At 37.3% G+C, this 22,664-nt stretch overlaps 1 protein-coding gene and 1 pseudogene across 1 annotated transcript; both read left to right on the top strand.

The window, feature by feature from the left end:
* The first annotated feature begins 1,128 nt into the window (after positions 1-1,128).
* On the top strand, positions 1,129-1,734 carry LOC18428600 (chalcone synthase pseudogene; annotated as a pseudogene).
* Positions 1,735-7,208: 5,474 nt separating this feature from the next.
* LOC18428598 (chalcone synthase 1) lies at positions 7,209-10,098 on the top strand. Its single transcript, XM_006837914.3, has 2 exons — positions 7,209-7,652; positions 8,886-10,098. Exons 1-2 carry the CDS (start codon positions 7,478-7,480, stop codon positions 9,872-9,874), a joined length of 1,164 nt encoding a protein of 387 aa, XP_006837977.1. The 5' UTR covers positions 7,209-7,477; the 3' UTR covers positions 9,875-10,098.
* The last annotated feature ends 12,566 nt before the right edge of the window (positions 10,099-22,664 follow it).

The following is a 22,664-nucleotide window of genomic DNA, read 5'->3' on the forward strand; positions in this document are numbered from 1 at the left end:
TACGTCATATAACACATTATTTAGACCATCTATTTTTCCAAGATTTTTAAGCATTTATAGATCTGGTAGATCTACACTATTTTTTAAATTTTAGATTTCATAACTAGGAGTAAAAATAGATTATCATGAGGATTACCAGCACCTAAACCACATCAAGATTTTGATGTGAGCCTTACTTTGAGTGTTTTAACTTTGACATCCTATACAAACCACGTCCATGGCGAAGTTAGGTATACAATAACTACTAAATCTTTACAATGGATGGAATGGACTCAATGCATAAGTGATCAGGGTGTTTGGTGCCACAACATCATATCTTGAATTCCATTCCATCATGGGTAGATGACCCCTCCACTGATCAGAAAAACTTTACATTCCATATCTCCTCTAACTCATCAGCCAACATATTTTGTTTTTTGATGATAATTGTTCACCAGGACCTAGTTTGCAGTTACAATATCTATTATTTCAGCCATAAAAGAAGCATGTCTACATGGTTCAAAGACTAAAATTTCAAGGTATATACAAATTGTAGGGTGCCCTATAAAGTTAAAATTGGTAGATATGGTCAAATAGTAGTAGAAAATTTTAACTTATAACATCCCAACAACAATAGTTGCATTTTTTTTACAAATAGCATCCCTTCAAATTGGTAGAAATAATAACCCTCTAATAAGAATTCCTTCAAATTATAACATCCCAACAACATTAGTTGCAGTTAAGTAAGTTTCATTCACACAAGTGCGGTTGTTTAAGCAGGCGCCAAGTCAGGGATCAAGAAGCGCCACCTCTTTCTCACTGAGGAGAGGCTGAGCGCCAACCCAAGCCTCTGCGCCTACATGGCCCCCTCCCTCGACACGCGACAAGAGCTTGTGCTTGAGGAGATCCCTCGCCTCGGTAAAGAGGCAGCCCCACGTGCCATCAAGGAGTGGGGACAACCTGTGTCTGGCATCACCCACCTCGTCTTCTGCACCACCAGTTGCATCGACATGCCAGGTGCTGACCTACGCCTTGCGAACCTCCTCAATCTCTCCCCTTGTGTCAACCGCGTCATGCTCTATCTAAGGGGCCACTGCCTTACGCATCGCAAAGGGCCTTGCCGAGAACAACCGCAATGCTCGTGTCTTGGTAGTCTGTTCAGAGATGATCCCAATTTTCTTTAAGGGGATCCACGCATCCCATCTAGAGAGCCTCGTGGGCCCTGCACTCTTTGGAGATGGCGCGGCTGCAGTGATCATCGGTTCCGACCCCTTGACTACAGAACGAGCGCTCTACCAGCTCGCTTGGGCCGGCCAGAGCATCGTGCCGGACAGTACACATGCGCTAGCAGGCCACCTCCGTGAGGTGGGCCTGACCTTCACGCTGAGCAAGGAACTACCCATGTTGCTCACTAAGAGCGTCAAAGACTGCTTGAGCCACGCACTGGAGCCACTAGGCATCACAGATTGGAATTCTATATTCTATGCCGCACACCCCGGTGGACCACTGGTCATGGACAAGATGGAGAATGAGCTCGAGTTGAAGCCTGAGAAGCTTCGGGCCACACATCATGTGTTGGAGGAGTATGGGAACATGTCAAGCCCAAGTGTTCTCTTCATGCTGGACGAGATGCGGAAGTGGTCTGCAGAACAAGGGGCCGCCACGACCGGAGAAGGGCTCGAGTGGGGCGTGCTCTTTGGGTTTGGGCCCGGGCTCACCATCGAGACGGTTGTGATCCGTAGCATGCCTACATAGACACATCAGTCCCTTCATACTTTTCATGACATGCACTACGCAACCGTTGTCAGTGCGTTATTGTAACACTGTTTCTTTTTTTTCCCCTTTCTTTTTCTAGGTAAGTTATTTAGGTGCCATAAGGCATGTGTGTGCCATGTGTATCTCAATTATTATTCATGGATAAACCATGTACTGCCCTAATTTGTATTGAAATATTTTCCATCATGTTATCTATTGGGATTGTCTACGGAGAGACCATTTATCTTTTGTATATGGAGTTCACAGTGATTTGACTCATTAGATGTCAAATTGGATAGCTTGGGGTGAGTCACAAAGTTCGGCAATTTTTTTTTTTAACTGCATCTCTTTAATGATGCTCTTACGACCAACTATTTTGAAATTTAAAAAGACAATAATGATTGTAACTTTTATGTACAAAAGATAAATAGTCTCTCTGTAGACAATCTCTTATCTATTTTTAAAATATTGTTGAATATTGGATATCATCGAGTCTTGTACAAGAAAACATAGGAAGTGCATCAACAATTAAAACATTTAATTATTTTGGTTAAGACCATAGTCAAGTCACAAAAGCCTTGGCTGAGCTCCAGCCTGAGCCCGGTCCGTTGACAACCCTACTTTAGGGATGTAAGCTCACCTCGTATAAAGAAAATCTAAGACTTCTCTACACCTAGTGTCACACGACTAGAATCAAAAGCCACGAAGATAATCGTTTCATTGAGACAACTGCAGTAATGGTCAGGATATATATGATCATATTGCTTTGGAGTGGATATAATGAAATGGGGCATGCATCTCTATCATGTCCTTTTCTCAGCGCAGAAGCCTTAAAAATATCTATCTTCGAATAGGTGGATTTTGGATCCATAGAACTTAAAAGATAAAAAGATTCCTCAGCGCAGAAGCCTTAAAAATATCTATCTTCGAATAGGTGGATTTTGGATCCATAGAACTTAAAAGATAAAAAGATTGTTGGAATGATAGAGAAATTGGAAAAGAGAAAATTACTTCTATATCTTTGTAATTTCACGTTATTTAAATTTTAGCTCAATTTTATTTTCCTAATATTTTTTTCCTCAAAATTTTTAAAAAGACCAAATTGCGCATGTTTTGGATCTTCAAGATCAAAAACCATACGTTTTTAGGATTTAGTTATTTTTTCAATTTTTAGATTTTGAATATCCGAAAAAAAATTAAACCAAAAAACCCTCTCTCTTTCTCTATGGAAGAAGTGAAACAAGCAGCCTTCTCCCCCCCTGGTGATAAGGCACCAGGCTCTGATGGCCTTCTTCTTTTCTTGTTCCATAAATTTTGGAATCTGGTTTGTAGTGAGCTGCTGAAAATAGTCTATGATTTCATGAGAAGAGGTGAACTATTTAGAGGGGTCAATTCCTCCTATATAACGCTTATTCTAAAAAAGGTTGTCATTGCAAGCCTTGGTGATATAAGGCCCATTAGTTTGCTTTCAAACCTCTATAAAATTATTGTCAAGGTGCTTGCAGAACGACTAAAAGTAGTCTTATCGGATATTATCATTGGGCCCCAGTCTGCATTCATCAAGGATAGGCTGCTTACTGACAGTATTTTGGTTGCACATGAGTGCATTCATTTGAGAATTTTGAGTGATGAAGCCGGGGTAGTGATTAAACTGGATATGAAAAAAACATATGATATGGTAGAATGGAGCATTCTGTTAAAGATCATGAAAAACATGGGCTTTGGTGAGAAGTGGAGAAACTGGATATATGGTTGCCTATGCTCTTCTTTCTATTATGTTCAAGGGTAGTTCGTGTGGTTTCTTCCGCACATCCAGGGGGTGACCCCCTATCCCCTTTTTTGTTCACTATTTATGCAGAGTGTTTCGGTCGATTTCTGTACAATATAGTAGCTTGTGGATATTTTGTGGGTTTTCACTTGCCTAATGATGGTTCTTGCATCTCGCACTTACAATATGCCGATGATACTTTGCTTTTTTGCGAGGCTAGGTCTGAGCAGGCTGCTAATATTGCAACTTTCTTGAATTGTTGCGAAGTGAAATGGGGCTCAAGGTTAATTTTGCAAAGTCTGTTGTGGTGAGTATTAACTATGATGAGTCTTTGCTCTCTGAGATTGCTGAGACGATGGGTTGTAAGGTAGAAAGCTTTTCAATTATGTACTTGGGATTGCCAATTTCAGGTGGCCGATTACCATTAGCTATCCGGGATAAAGTGATCCAAAGAATACAAGTCAAGCTTGATTTGTGAGAGTACAAATATCTATCTTTGGGAGGGAGGATCACTTAAATTAAAGCTTGTCTATCAAATTTATCTATTTATCAGATGTCCTTGTTGCAGATTCCTCTTAGGGTGGCCAAGAAAATGGAAGTTTTAAGGATGAATTTTCTTTGGGGCTCATTTGAAAACTTAAAAAAGTTTCATCTTCTTCGATAGGATAGAGTGTGCACGCCTAGGAAGGAAGGTGGACTAGGTATAAGGAGAATCAATTTGGTTAACCAGGCTCTCCTATACAAGTGGTGGTGGAGAAGCTTAAACCTAAAACATCAGTTGTGGTATCAAGTTATTGCTGCCAAGTATGGTGGTGATAGATATAAAATATAGGTTGGACTGAGAAATGGTACTAGAGGAATGTCATACTGCTCGAGATCCATTAATCAATGTAAATCCTTGATGCATAGAGACATTCGCTGGTGTATGGGAGATGGCCATAATATATCCATTTGGCACCATAAGTGGGTAGGGTCTTTGCCGCTGAAATATCTCTTTCCTTCAGTTCTTCAACGTATGGATAATCCCAATGTTGTTGTTGTTGATCTTTATGAATGTAGATGTTAGACGTGATAAATTTCAAGAAATATTGTTCAAGTTGGGATTTATTAATCTATACGCTCCAACCTGAGGGAGAGTGTTGAAATATATGGAATGTTTAAAGATATGGAAAGTGGTTGGGCTGGCTTGAGCTGCCCCTTGTTATCCCTATAACTTTTATTCTTGTTCTTTACAGTTTCTTCTTTCTTTGCCTTCTCTTTATAGCATGATTGAGCTATAATAGCCATGGCTCTTCTATAAATATGTATGATTGTACTTAGAGAAGCCATGACAAGAAATAAAGTACAATCTCTTCGTGGATGTAGGCCCAATGCCGAACCACGTAAAAAATTTTATCTTCACTTTTTCGTTTTGACAGTAGAGGTAACCAAGTTTTTTAGAACATTGTTCTTCCCTATAATAGGATCTCCAAACAAATATTTTGGAAGTATGTGAGCTCATTATCTCTCCTTTAAGAAGTCTATATTCCACAGCATGCCTCAGATGTAGTCATTTGGGTGGTTGATCCAGATGGGCTGTACTCGGTGAAGCCTATGTATAAGCTATTGTTCCATGACCGTTGGAGATGGTCCATGCCTGAAATTACCACCATTTGGAAATGTCATTTACCTTGAAGGTTCAAGCATTTCTATAACTGCAGTGCAAGATAAGGTACTCCTATTGACAATCTCATTAAAAGATGTAAGATTCTGCCTAATATTTGTTTGTTGTGTAAGGATGTTGCTGAAACAGGTCCTCATCTATTTCTTCATTGTTATTTCACCTACAAAATTTGGCGGTGGTTTTTTTGATAAACTTGGGATTGCTATGGTGATGCCTGCCGAGGTGATAGGGGTAATCTCAAAATTGTCGGTCAATATTCTTCCCAATATTGGGGTGGTTATTTGGCAAATTGTGAGAGGTATGATTCTGTGGGAAGTTTGGAAGGAAAGAAATCGACGTGTATTTGATCGTTTCTACGTGCACGTTGAGAGAGTTTTGGAAAAAATATTACATGTTGTGTGGCTCTCATGCTCTGTGACAAAGGTGGGGTGTGATGCTCTGGAAGTGGATGTCAAGAGAAACTTAACAAATCTTTTCCAGTTGGGTTCTTTCAAGTGCAGACCGAAGGGTAGATGGATGCCACCTTTGGAATGAACCTTTAAACTTAATTTCGATGGTAGTTCATTTGGGAATCCAATAGCTGCTGGGTTTGGAGGTGTAGTGAGAGATTGGAATGGAGTTGTTGTTTTTTCTTATGCGGGTCGGTTGGGGGAAAAAACGGCTAACTATGCATAGATGGTGGCTCTACTTCATAGATTAAAACATTTCGTAGATAGAAGGGTGGGACATTTTTGTGTGGTGGAAGTGGACACGTTGAATGTCATCAACTAGTGCAATGGGGTTCAAAAACCACCCTGGGACTTTCGGCCCTTTTTATTGCAGATATGAGATATGTTCAAGCCCGTTGCTTTTTCCTTTGTGCATGTGTTTCATGAAGCCAATGTAATGGCATATCATCTTGCTAAACGTGGCTCTGCCTTAATCGAGACTTTGGTCTTGGACTCTGTAATTTTATTGTAGTCTTTGAATAATAAAGCTCTGAAATCTTATAAAAAAAAACAAAAACTCTCTCTCTTTCTCACTCTACAATTTTTGGATTTTGACTGTCTGAAAATTTATTGAGCCCAAAAATTTTATTTTTTACAGCTTTGAATTTGAATAATCAAAATTTCTTTTAGCCCAAAAGTTTCTTATTCTTACAAATTTTAGAATGTCAAAATATGAAAATTTTAAAAATGTAATTTTTGGGTTGAAAAAAATTTTGGATATTCAAAATTCAAAATTCAAAATTTGCAAAAAGAAATAAAGAAATAAACTAACTAAATTTCAAAAGTATAAAGTTTCAGATCTTAAAGATCTGAAATTTAGTGAATTTGGTCTTTTTAAAACAAAAAAGAGAAAAAACGGTTACAAAATAAAAATAGAAAGAACTTAGGTAAATTTTAAACAACATGAGTTATAGGAGTCATACACGTAAATTTCACATAAAATAACCTAGGCTCTTTATTAAAAAAACTGAAGCCTTTCACGAGGTCAGCACACAAAGGCGGGCAAACATGCCATATTTGGAGCATTAAGGTCCACCAGCCCTTTCGAATAAAAAATAAGCAAGGTTAGGTACACCGAATACCATCAATAGTTCAAGTATGATATATGGTACAACAAAAGAACTGTTGGTGGAGATTAACTTATCGCTGCAGTCTACAGTGAATTTCCCACCTTTGATCGTAAATTGAATTTTCCTATATTGTTCGGTATTTATGTTGTTTTATGGCTTTAGGGTTGGCGATGGGCTAGGCGGCTCAGCCCGCCCTGTCGGTCATGACTAAAAAAGTAAGACCTGGGCCGGGTTAGGGTCACTAACCGCGCCAGCCCAATTTTTTTTTTTTTTTCTTGTTTTTTTTTTCTATTTTTTCTTTCCAGGCCGGCCTCGGACGGGCCCTATGGGTATAAAGTCCAGGTTAAGGCCACTGCTGGCCCGGCGCAGGCCTGGCCCATTGCCACCCTTTTATGAATGAACCACTTTGTTGTTTGGGGCCCCTTTTTGGGCAGACCACTTACCAAGGAATAGTGCCATTCATTGGTCCGCACCACAATTCATAAGCGATCCATTTTAGAGAGAGCTGAAATGTAATACTGTTATTTGCCTGTAAATTACCTTTTCTATGTTATTGAATCATGCAACTTGGACCCCCCGCCATAACTTTGAACTATATTTTATTCTTTTTGAGAATTATAACAATTCTGTGAAAGAATCAAGACATGAGAAAACAAAACGAGAGCATGGGCCTTGCTCCGTCAATAGTGTGCTATAAGAGTGCCCTGGCCACCATCGAAACCAAGGCAACCTGTAACCAAGAGAGAGACAGAGAATGGTAAGTGTGGAGGAGCTTCGAAAGGCACAAAGGGCAGATGGGCCAGCAACGGTGCTAGCCATAGGGACGGCAAACCCACCCAACGTGGTGGAGCAAGCCCACTTTCCCGACTTCTATTTCAACATCACCAACCTCCAAGACTTATACCTTAAAGACAAATTCTCTCGCATATGTAAGTGTCTGTTTTTTTTTCAATGTTGATTTGACAGATTTCAAATTTTCCAATAACTTGCAAAAGTTTATAGAGTACAATCCGTAGTATAAGCGTGAAGGAAAATATACAAAACGACCAATCATTTACTTTTAATACAAGCAGATCACAATCACTATTGTGTGTTAGATTTCAAATCGGGTAATTATAAAAGTGTTATTGACTATACTCAAAATCCCAAAGACAAAATTTGAATTCTATGGCACATCCCAAATCATTCGATTTGGCATCTAATAGATAGGCATGATTGTGGTATCCTTCTATAAAAGATAAATAGTCTCATAGTATACAATCCTAAATATGAATATTACAAAAGGAAAAAGTTTATTTAAGGTCAAGTAAGGCATTCATCATAAGAGTTGTTCTGATGTCAAAAAGCCATACAATTAATCATCTTGGCGTCGAGATATGTGGATACGAGAAAAAAAATGATTCTATATTTTAAAAATAGTACGTCTTATAACACATTATTTAGACCATCTATTTTTCAAGATTTTTAAGCATTTATAGATCTGGTTGATCTACACTACTTTGAAATTTTAGATTTCATAATTAAAAGTAAAAATAGAATATCGTGAGGATTACCAGCACCTAAACCATATCAAGATTTAGATGTGAGCCTTACTTTGAATGCTTAAGGTTGACATCCTATACAAACCATATCCATTGCAAAGTTAGTTATAGAATAACTACTAAATCTTTACGATGGAAGGAATGGACTCAAGGCAAAAGTGATCAAGGTGTTCGGTGCCACAACATTATATCTTGAGTTCCATACCACCACGAGTAGATGACCCCTCCATTGATCAGAAAAACTTTATATGGCACACCTCCTTTAGCTAACTCATCAACCCACATACTTGCTTTGCGATGGCAATTGTTCACCAGAACCTAGTTTGCAGTTACAATATCTATAATTTCAGCCATAAAAGAAACATGTCGACATGGTTGTATTGATATATATTGTAGGGTACCCTATAGAGTTAAAATTGGTAGATATGGTCAAATAGTGGTAGAAAATTTTAACTTATAACATCCCAACAACAATAGTTGCATTTTTTTTACAAATAGCATCCCTTCAAATTGGTAGAAAATATTAACTCTCTAGTAAGAATCCCTTCAAATTATAACATCTCAACAACAATAGTTGCAGTTAAGTAAGTTTCATTCACACAAGTGCGGTTGTTTAAGCAGGCGCCAAGTCAGGGATCAAGAAGCGCCACCTCTTTCTCACTGAGGAGAGGCTGAGCGCCAACCCAAGCCTCTGCTCCTACATGGCCCCCTCCCTCGACGCACGACAAGAGCTTGTGCTTGAGGAGATCCCTCGCCTCGGTAAAGAGGCAGCCCTATGTGCCATCAAGGAGTGGGGACAGCCTGTGTCTGGCATCACCCACCTCGTCTTCTGCACCACCAGTTGCATCGACATGCCAGGTGCTGACCTACGCCTTGCGAACCTCCTCAATCTCTCCCCTTGTGTCAACCGCGTCATGCTCTATCTGCAAGGTTGCTTTGCAGGGGCCACTGCCTTACGCATCGCAAAGGACCTTGCCGAGAACAACCACAATGCTCGTGTCTTGGTCGTCTGTTCAGAGATGATCCCAATTTTCTTTAGGGGGGTCCACGCATCCCATCTAGAGAGCCTCGTGGGCCCTGCACTCTTTGGAGATGGCGCGGCTGCCGTGATCATCGGTTCCGACCCCTTGACTACAGAACGAGCGCTCTACCAGCTCGCTTGGGCCGGCCAGAGCATCGTGCCGGACAGTACACATGCGCTAGCAGGCCACCTCCGTGAGGTGGGCCTGACCTTCACGCTGAGCAAGGAGCTACCCATGTTGCTCACTAAGAGCGTCAAAGACTGCTTGAGCCACGCACTGGAGCCACTAGGCATCACAGATTGGAATTCTATATTCTATGCCGCACACCCCGGTGGACCACTGGTCATGGACAAGATGGAGAATGAGCTCGGGTTGAAGCCCGAGAAGCTTCGGGCCACACGTCATGTGTTGGAGGAGTATGGGAACATGTCAAGCCCAAGTGTTCTCTTCGTGCTTGACGAGATGCGGAAGTGGTCTGCAGAACAAGGGGCCGCCACGACCGGAGAAGGGCTCGAGTGGGGCGTGCTCTTTGGGTTTGGGCCCGGGCTCACCATCGAGACTGTTGTGATCCGTAGCATGCCTACATAGACACATCAGTCCCTTCATACTTTTCATGCCATGCACTACGCAACCGTTGTCAGTGCGTTATTGTAACACTGTTTCTTTTTCCCCTTTCTTTTTCTAGGTAAGTTATTTAGGTGCCATAAGGCATGTGTGTGCCATGTGTATCTCTATTATTATTCACGGATAAACCATGTACTGCCCTAATTTGTATTGAAATATTTTCTATTATGTTATCTATTGGGATTGTCTACGAAGAGACCATTTATCTTTTGTATATGGAGTTCACAATGATTTGATTCATTAGATGTCAAATTGGATAGCTTGGGGTGAGTCACAAAGTCCGGCAATTTTTTTTTTAACTGCATCTCTTTAATGATGCTCTTACAACCAACTATTTTGAAATTTAAAAAGACAAGAATGATTGTGACCTTTATGTACAGAAGATAGAATAGTCTCTCTGTAGACAATCCCTTATCTATTTCTAAAATAGTGTTAAATACTGAATATCATCGAGTCTTGTACAAGAAAGCATGGGAAGTGCTCAATAACTAAATAGTTTAATTATCTTGGTTAAGACCATAGTCAGGTTACATAAGCCGTTGCTGAGCTCCATTAGGGTTGGTTAGCGGTAATAGCATTCTCCTCACCTTTATCATAAGGTTTCCCATGCAATATAATCCCAACGTTGTTGGAACATAAAACTAGTGTCTCAAAATCTTGTAAAATAAGCTGCAGATTTAAGAAATTGACAAAAAATACAAAAATCTATGACGGATCATTGATCATGATTACCGAAAAACAAGAATGTAAATTAACAAATTTAAACATACCTGCAATGAAGAAACAACTTTTGGTTATGATATTTGAATGGGTGAACTGGCCTTCACCTCTTTTCTCCTCCATGCTTGATGAGGACCTTCCTTGTGAAGAATGAGCTAGAGATTGACTGTCATATTATATCTCTATTATTTTTATTTTCTTAATCCTAACCGATCTTATGGAGTTATCATTAAGAGAGAGTGGAGGGAGGTGGTCACCAATTATCCTTATTTTATATTTGATAACCATTTATCTTAAAGTATGAATAATATTTCCCTTCTATAATTATTGTGAGACCACAAATTAAGAATATTTTATAACATTCTCGCACTCGGGTTGATAATAATTATGGTTGAAAATACATCCTTAATGCAAACATATGCAAAATTTTCTCTAAAAATCAAAACTTTGACAAGTAAAATTACTAATACCAAATCATGAAAGCTAATTAAATTCTATAAAAGGCACAATGTCCTTTCATAGTTACTCTATATAGACTCCAATATGTAACCTTTATGGCGGACATCTTTATGGTGGATAAAACTTTATGATATGGTAAGCTCCATATCTCACCTAAAACCTGTTCAATTATCTTTATGTATCCATATACCAAAACATGGACTTTGATTCATCAAATATGTATTAATCAAACCGATGAATACCACATATTGTATGATGGCAATATAACTGCCACTAACAAGTGCATTCCATATATTTCTTAAACCCATGTAACAACACACTCTACAAACAATTTGGGACATAGACCCTTGGTCAAGATAACAACAACCATCAGTTGTGTACCCATGTGCTCAATGGACATTAAAAGTTCCCGTACTTTCTCCCTTACAACAAGATATGTTAATTTCTATATGCTTGGAATTGTCCAAACTCTTGTTGTCTTCGAGAAGAAAATTCTCAATGGCTTGGAAGTAGAATCTACAACCCAGAGCCTCGAGATAAAAGTATGCAGCCATAGAGCTTGCTTGCTAGCTTTATAGCAAGCTACAAAATCTATTACCGTAGTTGACAAAGCTATGACCTATTTACTTCTTACTCTACCATGAAATGGCTCCACCAACCCTCATGAAGATGTAACCTGATGTCAACTTCCTATCGTCCAGATAGGCAGCAAAATCTATAACTGAATATCGAATAACATCAAAATGATCAAATTTACTTTATGTGAGCATAATATTCTTTGTTCCTTACAGATACCTCATTATTTTCTTAGTCGATTTCTAATGTTCTAGCCCTAAGTTACTTTGATATCTACTAACTATATTGACAGCAAAAGCTATATATGTATAGGTGCAAACTTGAGCATAGATTAAATTTCCCATAACAATTTGGGGACATTGTAATTTGTTAATTTTATCACCCTTAATAGGAGCTACAACTGGATAACAATTATGCATATTATACTTCTTGAGTACCCTCTCAATGTATGCCTTTTATGTTAATCCTAAAATACCTCGAGATCTGTCTTGATGAATTTTGATTCCAATCACACATGAAGCTTCATCCAAGTCCTTCATGAAACAAGTTTTGTTTCATGCAACGTATGAATGTTACTACTAGGCAGTAGAATGTCATCGACATATAGAATCAATACAATGAATTTACTCCCGCTTAACATAGACTTTAATGCATTTGTCCACAAGATTCTCAACAAACGCAAAATACCTAAAAGTAACAACTTATAGACCATAAATCCAATTTCTATTTAAAAGGGTTATAAAATGTTGCTTCTCTGGGGTATCCCCACACATGCAATTGTCTTAAACTAGGCTTCCTACCAGTCTATAACTCCATATGGGGTCTTTAGCAAGGTTTACTAGGAACACAATTCAGTATATAAACAACAGTCTTCAGGGCTCCCCTAGATAAACAGACAAATTTTAGTTACAAACTATGGTCCTTTCTTGACTAATCTTTGAAGCCTTTGTCTTAGGATGTACAACAACATAGATGAATTCTCATTCACATTTTCATGTTTCACATTACACATATGTAGGGATAAGAGAGATTTAATAAAAATATAATTCAAATTTAGAGACCATCACTTAATTTTTATTGCCAAAATTAAATAAAGCTATTAATATATAATTTTAGTACTAATATAATAGTTGGCACATAAATAGTATTTTTTAGGTCTAATACAAAACCACCATCTAGAATTAATCTAACTACTCCTATCACATTTATTTCTTCTTCAACTCAATTTGCCATTACAAGCTTCTGTTTCCCATTAATGAGTCTCTGACTGTTGAGGAATACCTTTATTTTCCAACTTCTTATATTTTAGGAAATCTCTCTTCAAATGCCCCGTCTTCCTGCAAAAGAAGCATTTTGTTTCCTTCTGGTTATTTTGTTTCTGAATTTGAGTAGTAGGCCCTTTTGATGATAATTTGCATGCATCTCAAAACCTTTATTTTTTGAAGCTCTAAATGGTCCTTTTTTACCTAAACTAGTCTCTGCTAAATGGGCGACCTTTAGCTTAATTTGATTTAATCTTTCTTCTTCTTGAAAACACATGATTTGAAAATCGTTCAAACTCCACTTTTCTTTCTGAGTATTATAATGGAGCTTGAATTGACTATACTGTGCAGGCACATAATTGAGAATGAACTGCACCAAAAAAACCTTTGAGATCTTCATGTCCATGGATATCATATGATTTGTAAAGTCAATCATTTGTATAATATGGTGCCTAGAGTTGTGGCCATTGTATCTAGGGTTGCCATGGTCTATTAGAGTTGTGGCTATTTGGAAAGTCAATCATTAGATCTATTTAGAGCTTCAATGCCATCTAGGGTTGCAATGATTGTCAAACATTCATGCTCACAAAATTGTATTTACCAATAAAACTTAGTAATAACTTTCCATAAAATATTAAAATCATGTGCCTTTTAGTGAGCAGATGCATCATCATAACCCCTCCTTTGGACCAAGAGTATGAAATGCAAATGGCTTCTTATTAGTGAATTGTCAATCCTTATGTCCACCATAGGGCTAGTGATTATAAACATCATAGATGTCGAACAAGTTACTCCTTTGGGTTTAACACCTTCTTGGTCTATAGTGCTCACAATTACAACCCTATTTCGCACTGATGAAAAATTACATTTAGGCTTGATTTCTATTTGTAATCGCTCAACGCCAATTTGTGGGCTCCTTTATGATTCCCAAAAAATTTTAAAAGAAATAAGTCAAAACCAAAAAATATTATTGAGACTCATCAAAAGTTTAATACCATCCAATTTCTCATGATTGCATCACTATGGTGGTTTCACAATCATTCCAAATTGGTTGGATTAAAATTAATGAGAGCCCACCCTTTTCTAATTTATTTTTTATTAGAAAAAAAAACTCAATGGGAAGATAGAGAGGAGAGAAAGAAATATGGGCCCTAATTTTCAACTTGCACCCTTTTGATAATGAATGACTATTTTCGTTAGGGGCTGGGGTCGTGGTGGTAGCACCCCACATCCTAGTCACTACATTGTGATTTCCACCCACCACTAACACCGACCCACTAATACTTTCAAAAAGTTAACTCTTAATCTACTTGAAAAATGGGTAGGCGCTTGTCTTCCCCACTGAATTACCCAGAAAAAAAAAATGACTATTTTCATTCCTCGTTCCCCATCATCAAAAGCGAAGTCTTCTTAGGGAAACAAAAGTAAGGAACAGACTTTCAAAAGCAAAGAATAATAATACATGGGGAAATAAAAACTTGAATCCTCAAAAGTCTATAGCTTTGAAACCATAGCCAAACGACATGATCCTTGTTCTCTTTGTTTCCAATTTTCGATATATAATCAAGCTCAAAGTAAAAAACTATGTTTAACACAACGCAAAATACTTTCTCTCTCTAACTTGGTGAGTCTGGCTAAAAATAGAGCACATGGCTGTGACCAAATCAGTGCCCGTTGAGGAGTGTTGAAACACAAAAAAACCCTCCCATTTCTCAAGGGGAAAAGGACTCATCCAAGACTGAACCCTCAATAATCAAGAAGATACCAACCATAAACTGGAAATAGGGAGGAATAACAAAAAACAATGTAATTGCAAAAAATAAAAAAACAATCAGCAAAATAATTGTAAAAACCTTGAAAGGCATATGAGTTCTAGTAACAACAACAAAATCTAGACATGCACGCACCTTATTACAGAAACCCAAGCCTGAAACCCTGATCCTATTGCTTTTAGGGTTACGAATTGGTTTCATGAATCTATGGAGCCTGATCTAGCTGGTTCTTGAAAAATATATAACGAGGGGTTGGGTTTTCAATTTTAGTGGTCTATGAGAGCTGTTATTTTCAGTTTTATCAAATTGATTGTAGCCATGGCAAGATTTAGGTTGAGAATTGGGGTTTTAGAGATAATAATGTTTGAGTTGTTGAATTGATGGACCCATGGCTCTGATTAGGGTTTTAATAACACTTGATTTCTCTATATCGAATTTTGTAATCTCTGTGCGTTTGTGAATTTATATATGAATGCAAAGATTGGTGAAAAGAATGGGTTTAAAGATAGTGATTTCTGCTTGAGTAAGCTTTGCATGTTATAGAGAGAGAGTAGGAGGAAACCAATAATTCATATGAAACATAGTCCAAGTAGACAATGTTCGAGAGAGAGAGAGAGAGATGGAGATGGGGAGCCCATCTTTTGCTAAGTCATGCGTAACCCCTCAAGAACTTACCTTCAAAGAATTCCTATAGTGATTGTCAGAGATGACATTATCAAGGTGTGTGAGAAGAGAATACTCTCAGTTGTGATTGTTACTTTTAAAAATGAGTTTTACAAGATTGGTGCTTTTCATAAATGAGTGGATAAGACCTGGACAGATAACCCTAGACTTTGTCGATCAATTCCAAGAGGTAAATTTATATGTTTTACTTGTTCTAGCAAGGATGCGTGCAAAGTAGTTTCACATCGTTTTGGAAGTACAAAGGTTTAGATCATGTGGCTGAAAGGTGGATCCTTGCTTTAAAGACTTATTTGACCAAACCTAGATCTACTTGGTTTTCTGTATCTAGTATTCCAATCATTACATGGTCTACAACAGTTTTTAAATAGATGGCTAGCTTGTGTGGTCATCTGATTAAAATAGATTGGAATCTGACAAACTATTAATCTCTTATCTTTTTGGTAGAACTGAGAGCTTTGGACTATCCTAAACATGGTATCTTTAAATTGGGAGGGCTAGACTTTAAATTTCTTTTAAAGAGATATGTGTTCTAAACGGCAATATTGTTGCCCCAGGAAAAGACACACATTCCAAGGCAATAGTACAAGCAGAGGCCTAGGAGGTATGATGGTTCCATACTTTCTAATTTGTACAACAACAATGGCATGGCATGTTGCATAGAGAGAAAAGGCTCCCTAACTGTAGATCTCGGAGTTCATGGAAATCTAGCAATCTATCAAATGCCACATCTATCATCAAAGGAAAACATATCATTAAAAAAACTGGTTATTACTTATGATGGTAATAAAAGTTTGAAACCCAAATTCAAAAACCCTGTCTCAGGAGTGGTGCCTATCTATTGCCATAATAGTTTTATCCAATGGTTTAAAAAACGGATCGGTGACCCGGATTGGGCACCCAAAAAACTGATCCGTATCGGCGAATCGGCGATCCGGACCGGGAATCGGGTGAATCGGTCAGAATAAAGCTTAAACAAATCCAAAAAAATTGTTAAAATTCATTATAAATATTGTTTTTTTAGGAATTCAATAAGAAATGAGGGTACTCCATTAAGAATTTTCATGTTTTTGAATGAATATGCGAATATTGATATGTTCTTCCCTGCATGAACCGCCATTCAGCATTTAATTTACATCACACAAAAGGATAAACATAGAATTATCATGGAATAAGTATATCAACATACATGGACTACAGTAAAGCATGAAATTAGTAACATATGATCTAAAAATAAAAATGATAGACGACGTTATTGTTCTTCTTGATCACGTTGGTGCCATTGATTGAATTCGTTTAACAATTCATTGATTCGATCTAAAAACGAATCATCGATATTAGCAGGCGTCTCACTATTCCCAAATCCCTGAGTGTTAGTGTTTTGTTGTGTTCCCAATCTAAAATCCCCGAAGCTTGTTCATCCTTCATGCTCACCTGCACTGTCGCTCATCCCTACACTGTTGCTGTTGGGACTCGATAGGTGAATAATATGGCTGGGATAGGGTGGCCTCAGAATCATCATCTCTCTCATTTTCTCTTTAAATAATATAGATTAAAAAAAAAAATTAACAAATTTTCAAAAAAATCGATCATGGATTAAAACAATAAAATCACAAATTTTCAAAAAATTCTATCATGGATTACAAAAAAAAATTCGATCATGGATTAAAAAAAAAAATCACAAATTTTCAAAAAATTCTATCGTGGATAACAAAAAAAAATTCGATCATGGATTAAAAAAAAAAAATCAAAAATTTTCAAAAAATTAAATCATGGATTACAAAAAATTCGATCATGGATTACAAAAAATTCGATCATGGATTACCAAAAATTCGATCATGGATTACATAAAATTTGATCATGGATTACATAAAATTTGATCATGGATTACAAAAAAAAAAAAACATAAAAAAACAAAAAATTCCATCATGGATTACAAAAAAAGAAAAAAACAATTCGATCATGGATTACAAAAAATTCAATCATGGATTACAAAAAATTCTATCATGGGTTACAAAAAAAACAAAAAATTCGATCATGGATTACAAGAAAAAAAAACAAACATTTCGATCATGGATTACAAAAAATTCGATCATAGATTACAAAAAATTCTATCATGGATTACCAAAAATTCGATCATGGATTACATAAAATTCGATCATGGATTACATAAATATCGATCATGGATTACAAAAAAAAACAAACAAAAAATTCAATCGTTGATTACAAAAAAAGAAAAAAACAATTCGATCATGGATTACAAAAAATTCAATCATGGATTACAAAAAACTCTATCATGGGTTACAAAAAAAACAAAAAACAAAAAATTCGATCATGGATTACAAAAAAAAAAACAAACATTTCGATCATGGATTACAAAAAAAAAACAAACATTTCGATCATGGATTACAAAACATTCGATTATGGATTACAAAAAATTCTATCATGGGTTAATAAAAACAAAAAAAACAAAAAATTTGATCATGGATTACAAGAAAAAAAAACAAACATTTTGATCATGGATTACAAAAAATTCGATCATGGATTACAAAAAATTCTATCATGGGTTACAAAAAACAAAAAAAAAACAAAAAATTCGATCATGGAATACAAAAAAAAAAGAAAAAACAATTCAATCATGTATTACAAAAAAATCGATCAAGTATTACAAAAAAATCTATCATGGATTACAAAAAAAAAAAAAAAAAATTCCGTACGGGACTCGCCGATTCCGTACAGTGAATCGGCGAGTCACTGTGCAGAATCGTTCGGTTCTCTCTAGAACCGGACGATTCTTGTTTTTTTCGCCGATTCGATCCGTCCATGGCGATTCTCGAGTCGAACCGGGCGTTTTTTCGATCCGTCCATGGCGATTCCCGAATCCGGTTCGACTCGGCGTTTTTTTAAACACTAGTTTTACCTCTTGAAATAGCTTTCTTCCTTTGGCCATGTGTGCAAGCACATCTACTTCCAAGATTTTCTTCAAAAAAAAATGCCGCCTCTTGTCTTTCCTATTAAGTCAAACCTTCCTATTCAGCACATAGACTGTTCTACCATTGTTGCTTCAACCTTAAAGCTTGGTACTCCATCAGCCAGTAAGCAAACAAGAAGCAAGCAGAGATGAAGAGAATACTGACTAAGATGGCAGCTTAAAAAACCTACAGTGATCCTAAGAAGGGGAAGCAAACGAAAACTCCTATACTTGGTTTTTATATCGAAGGTAAAATATAAGAGGATGATGATGAGCCTGTCTTCCCCACTCACAAAGAGGAGTTCAAGTTAGAGAACAGACCGGCTGTTCTAGATGGAGAGTTCTTGGATTTGAGAGAGGATGAGATTGGTTAACCCTTGGTGGTGCCCCCAATCACCTCGTGTGTCCCGGATGATGTTGGGGAAGATGATGCTCTTATTGAAGAGCTCGTTGAGGATGGCGAAGAATCTACTTTTGCTGATGTGCTTGTAGACAATGACAAGAAGTTGGCCCTAATCATTCACCCCATGGAAGTGGGTAAGATTCTGGATGCTATGCATGTTCATTATGGGGAAACTGTGGACAACATGTGGCACAGGCATCTCAGCCATATAAGTTAAGAAGGAACACAAATATTAGTGAAGCAGCATATTTTTCACAGTGTCAAGAATGCATATCTGAACACATGTGACCAATTTTTGCTAGGCAAACAACATAGAATCTCATTCTCAAGTAAAAACTCCAAAGTATATTCAGACTGTGTGGTCCCATGAATGTGAAGTCACTTGGTGGCACATCATACCTCGTCACCTCCAAGATAGGTGTGGGTGTACTTAATGAAATCGAAAGATTCAGTGTTTAAGATCTTTCAAATTTTCCATACTAAGATGGAAAGGGAGACAGACAAGCTGTTGAAGCGTCTCAGATCAGATAATGAGGGGAAGTACATCTTGAATGGTTTCAAAAGCTATTATGCCCAGCGTTGTATACGATAAGAGAAGACAGTCTCATATACCCCACAACACCTCAAATGCTTTCAAAAGCTATTATACCAAGCGTGGCACAAGGTCGAAGAAGACAATATCATATATCCCATAGCATAATGGTGTAGCAGAGAGAATGAATCGCATTATTATGGAGAGATTTATGAGCAAGCCCGTATAATAGTATAGCACAGAGAATGAATCACACCATTATGGAGATAGGTAGGAGCATGCTATCAGCCGCCAAGTTACGAAAGCCATATTAGATCTCCATATTTTCCTCTGAATGGTGAGATCCCAAAGAGTATGGACTGAAAAAGATATCTCTTATTCACACTTGAGGGTGTTCATGTGCAAGGCAGTACATGTGCCCAAGGGGCAACAATCCAAGTTGGACGAGAAAGCACTCCTATATATATTCTTTGGGTACTCAGATGAAGAGTTCGTTTATAGGCTATAGGATCTTGAGATCCAGTGTAGAGATGTGGCTTTTCAAGATGATCTTAACATTGAAGATGTGAAAAAGTCAAAAAAATCATATATATCCAATGATTCAGAACCGGTCACAGTTCTTCCTACCATGGTACATAAAGAAGTGCAATAAGAGGATGGGTCCCAAGAGTTTGACATGTCAAATCTGAGTAAGGTAGAGCAAGGGGAGCAGCCAGTTCAAGAAGTACTACCTACAGTTAAACTAAGAAGGTCCTCTAGGGGATATAAACCCTCTACCAGATACCTCACATCAAAGTATATCCTATACATTGAAGGGGGTGAACTACAAGGCTACCAGGAAGCTCAAGCCGATGAACATAAAAAGGATTAAGTTGAAGCTATGCAACAGGAGATGGAATCCTTGCATAAGAACCACATCTATGACCGGGTAAAGTTGCCTAACGGCGAGAAGGCACTAAAGAACAATAGGGCCTTCAGGCTAAAGACTAAAGAAAAGAGGTCACAACCAAGGTATAAGGCCAAGTTGGTTGTGAAATACTTCAAGCAAAAAAATGGCACCGATTTTGATGAAATATTTGAAAATCTCATCAATTTGTGTGGCGTTAAGCTTAGCTACAAGTCTAGAGATAGAAAAGCTAGATGTTAAGATTGTCTTTCTCCATGATGATTTGGAGAGAGAGAGAGAGATATAGATGGAGCCGCTAGAAGGATGCAAGGTAAAAGAAAAGGAGCACATGGTTTGCAAGCCGAAGAAGAGCTTATACAGGCTGAAACGGGCCCCAAGGCAGTAGTACAAGAAGTTTGATTCCTTCATGGGTAGTCATGGATATATGAGGACAGCCTTAGACTATTGTGTGTTCATTAAGAAGTTCTCCGACGGTAATTTCATAATATTTTTAGTGTATGTTTATGATATGTTGATTTTCAGTCAGACAGGTTGAAAGACAAGTTGAGCAACGTCATTGCCATGAAGGACTTTGGACCTACTCAACAGATCTTGGGTATGAAGATCTCTTTTGTCATAAAGGTTGGGGAGCAATGGTTGTCATAGTACATTAAGAAAGTGCTCGAAAGGTTCAATATGAACATGGAAAAACCTAATGGTTCCCCACTTGGAAGCCATTTCAAGTTGAGTGCCAAGCAGAGCCCTTCAAATGAGAATGAGAAGGAAGGAATGCATAAAGTTCCCTATGAGTCGGTCTTAGAAAATTTGATGTACGCCATGATGTGCACGAGGCCAGATATCACACATACAGTAGCCGTAGTGAGTAGATTCATTGCTAATCCTGACAAGAAACAGTAGGCAGCAGTTAAGTGGATTTTCAGATATCTCAGAGGAACATCTAAAGTATGTTTCATCTTTGGGGCTAATAAACATGTGTTACAAGGGTGCACAAATGCAGACATGGCTAAAGATATAGACTTTGGAAGTCAGTCTCAGGATATTTGTTTATTTTGACAGGGGGAGATATATCTTGGTAGTCCAAACTACATAAGTTTGTGACTCTGTCGACCATTGAGGCATAGTACATTGCAGTCATATAAGCCTGCAAGGAGATGATATGGAAGAAGAGATTCCTCCTGGTGTTGTGCTTGAAACAAAACATGTATATCATCCATTGTGACAAATCAAAGCTTATTCACTTGAGCAAGAATGCTAGCTTCCATTCTAGGATAAAACATATTGACATGCGTTAGCATTAGATTCAGGATGTTCTGAATAAGAAGTTACTACTGCTAGCAAAAACTCAAAACTGACTAGAATAGATTGGATATGATAACGAAGACCTTGACCAAAAACAAGCATGAGTTGTACATAAGAATGGTTGGCATGGGTGCTATCTAAGCACCAGGTTAATTTGCAAAGGTGAACCTCCCTCATGCGACAGGAGGGGAAGATTATTAGGGTGTCCCATCTCATGTGGAAGGGATACCATGGTCAATACCTAAAGAAAAAAGACACCACGGTCAATATCATCAATTTCACCCTAAAAATAAATGTTCATTAATCCCCAAGATCTGCACCACTTTTTTAGATTTAAATTTCATAGTCGATGTTAGAAATTAATTTTAAAGCCATCATGAAGATTTATAATACCTATAATGCTTTATAGACGACAACTCTAGGTGAGGCTTTACTTTGTTTTTTGTAAAGCCTAAGCCTTATAGAAACTGCATCCTATAATTTAGAAGAGGATGTGGTTTGTATAAGGCCGAAGCTCTAAACAATCAAAGTAAAGTGCGCCTTCAAATAATGTCGATAAATTTGGTTTCAATACTAGAACTCTTTGTGATAACCATAAAATATCTTTTCATCTCTAATTATAAAATTTAAAACTTCATAAATAGTGTAGATTGAATAAATCTATGAAAACTTGAAAATATTTAAATTTGAAAATCCAAAAATGCATTACAAGATTAACTATTCCAAAACTTAAAATCCATTTTTTTTTCATGGCCATGCATCTTGTGGTTGAGATGATCAATTTGAGACTTTTGAGCATCAAAACAACCTCTTCTAGTGAAATTCTTAAGGTGTGCCTTAATTTGATTGTTTAGAACCTCACACTTATATAAAAATATATTTTAGAATAATTTATAGTGTGCATACTATGCTCCCACGGAAGCATATTGTACATTTACTCCCTCAAGTAGAAAACTGTTTTTTTTTAATCCAAAATTTGGAACCACCTAAAAATCCTTAAATGATGATATTAAAAGAAATTTTTTTATTTAGAGTTTTCTAACACTTACATATCACCATTAAAAATTTTGGCAGTTTTGAAACATTATTGTTTTCAAACCCACAGATAATGCAATTTGGAATAGTTTTTCTATTGAATATGCATATCGATTAAAGAGGTTGGGGTCCTAAAA

Source organism: Amborella trichopoda, chromosome 7 (assembly GCF_054954075.1).
Source record: "Amborella trichopoda isolate Santa Cruz 75 chromosome 7, AtrichopodaSantaCruz75HAP2 v2.0, whole genome shotgun sequence".
Taxonomy (NCBI): domain Eukaryota; kingdom Viridiplantae; phylum Streptophyta; class Magnoliopsida; order Amborellales; family Amborellaceae; genus Amborella; species Amborella trichopoda.

What these genes read in the sequence shown, in the direction of transcription:
- LOC18428598 (XM_006837914.3), top strand. Translation starts at nt 7,478, where the DNA reads ATGGTAAGTGTGGAGGAGCTTCGAAAGGCACAAAGGGCAGATGGGCCA. An exon ending in AGACAAATTCTCTCGCATAT is followed by an intron (nt 7,653 to 8,885) that starts GTAAGTGTCTGT and finishes TTGTTTAAGCAG; the next exon opens with GCGCCAAGTCAGGGATCAAG.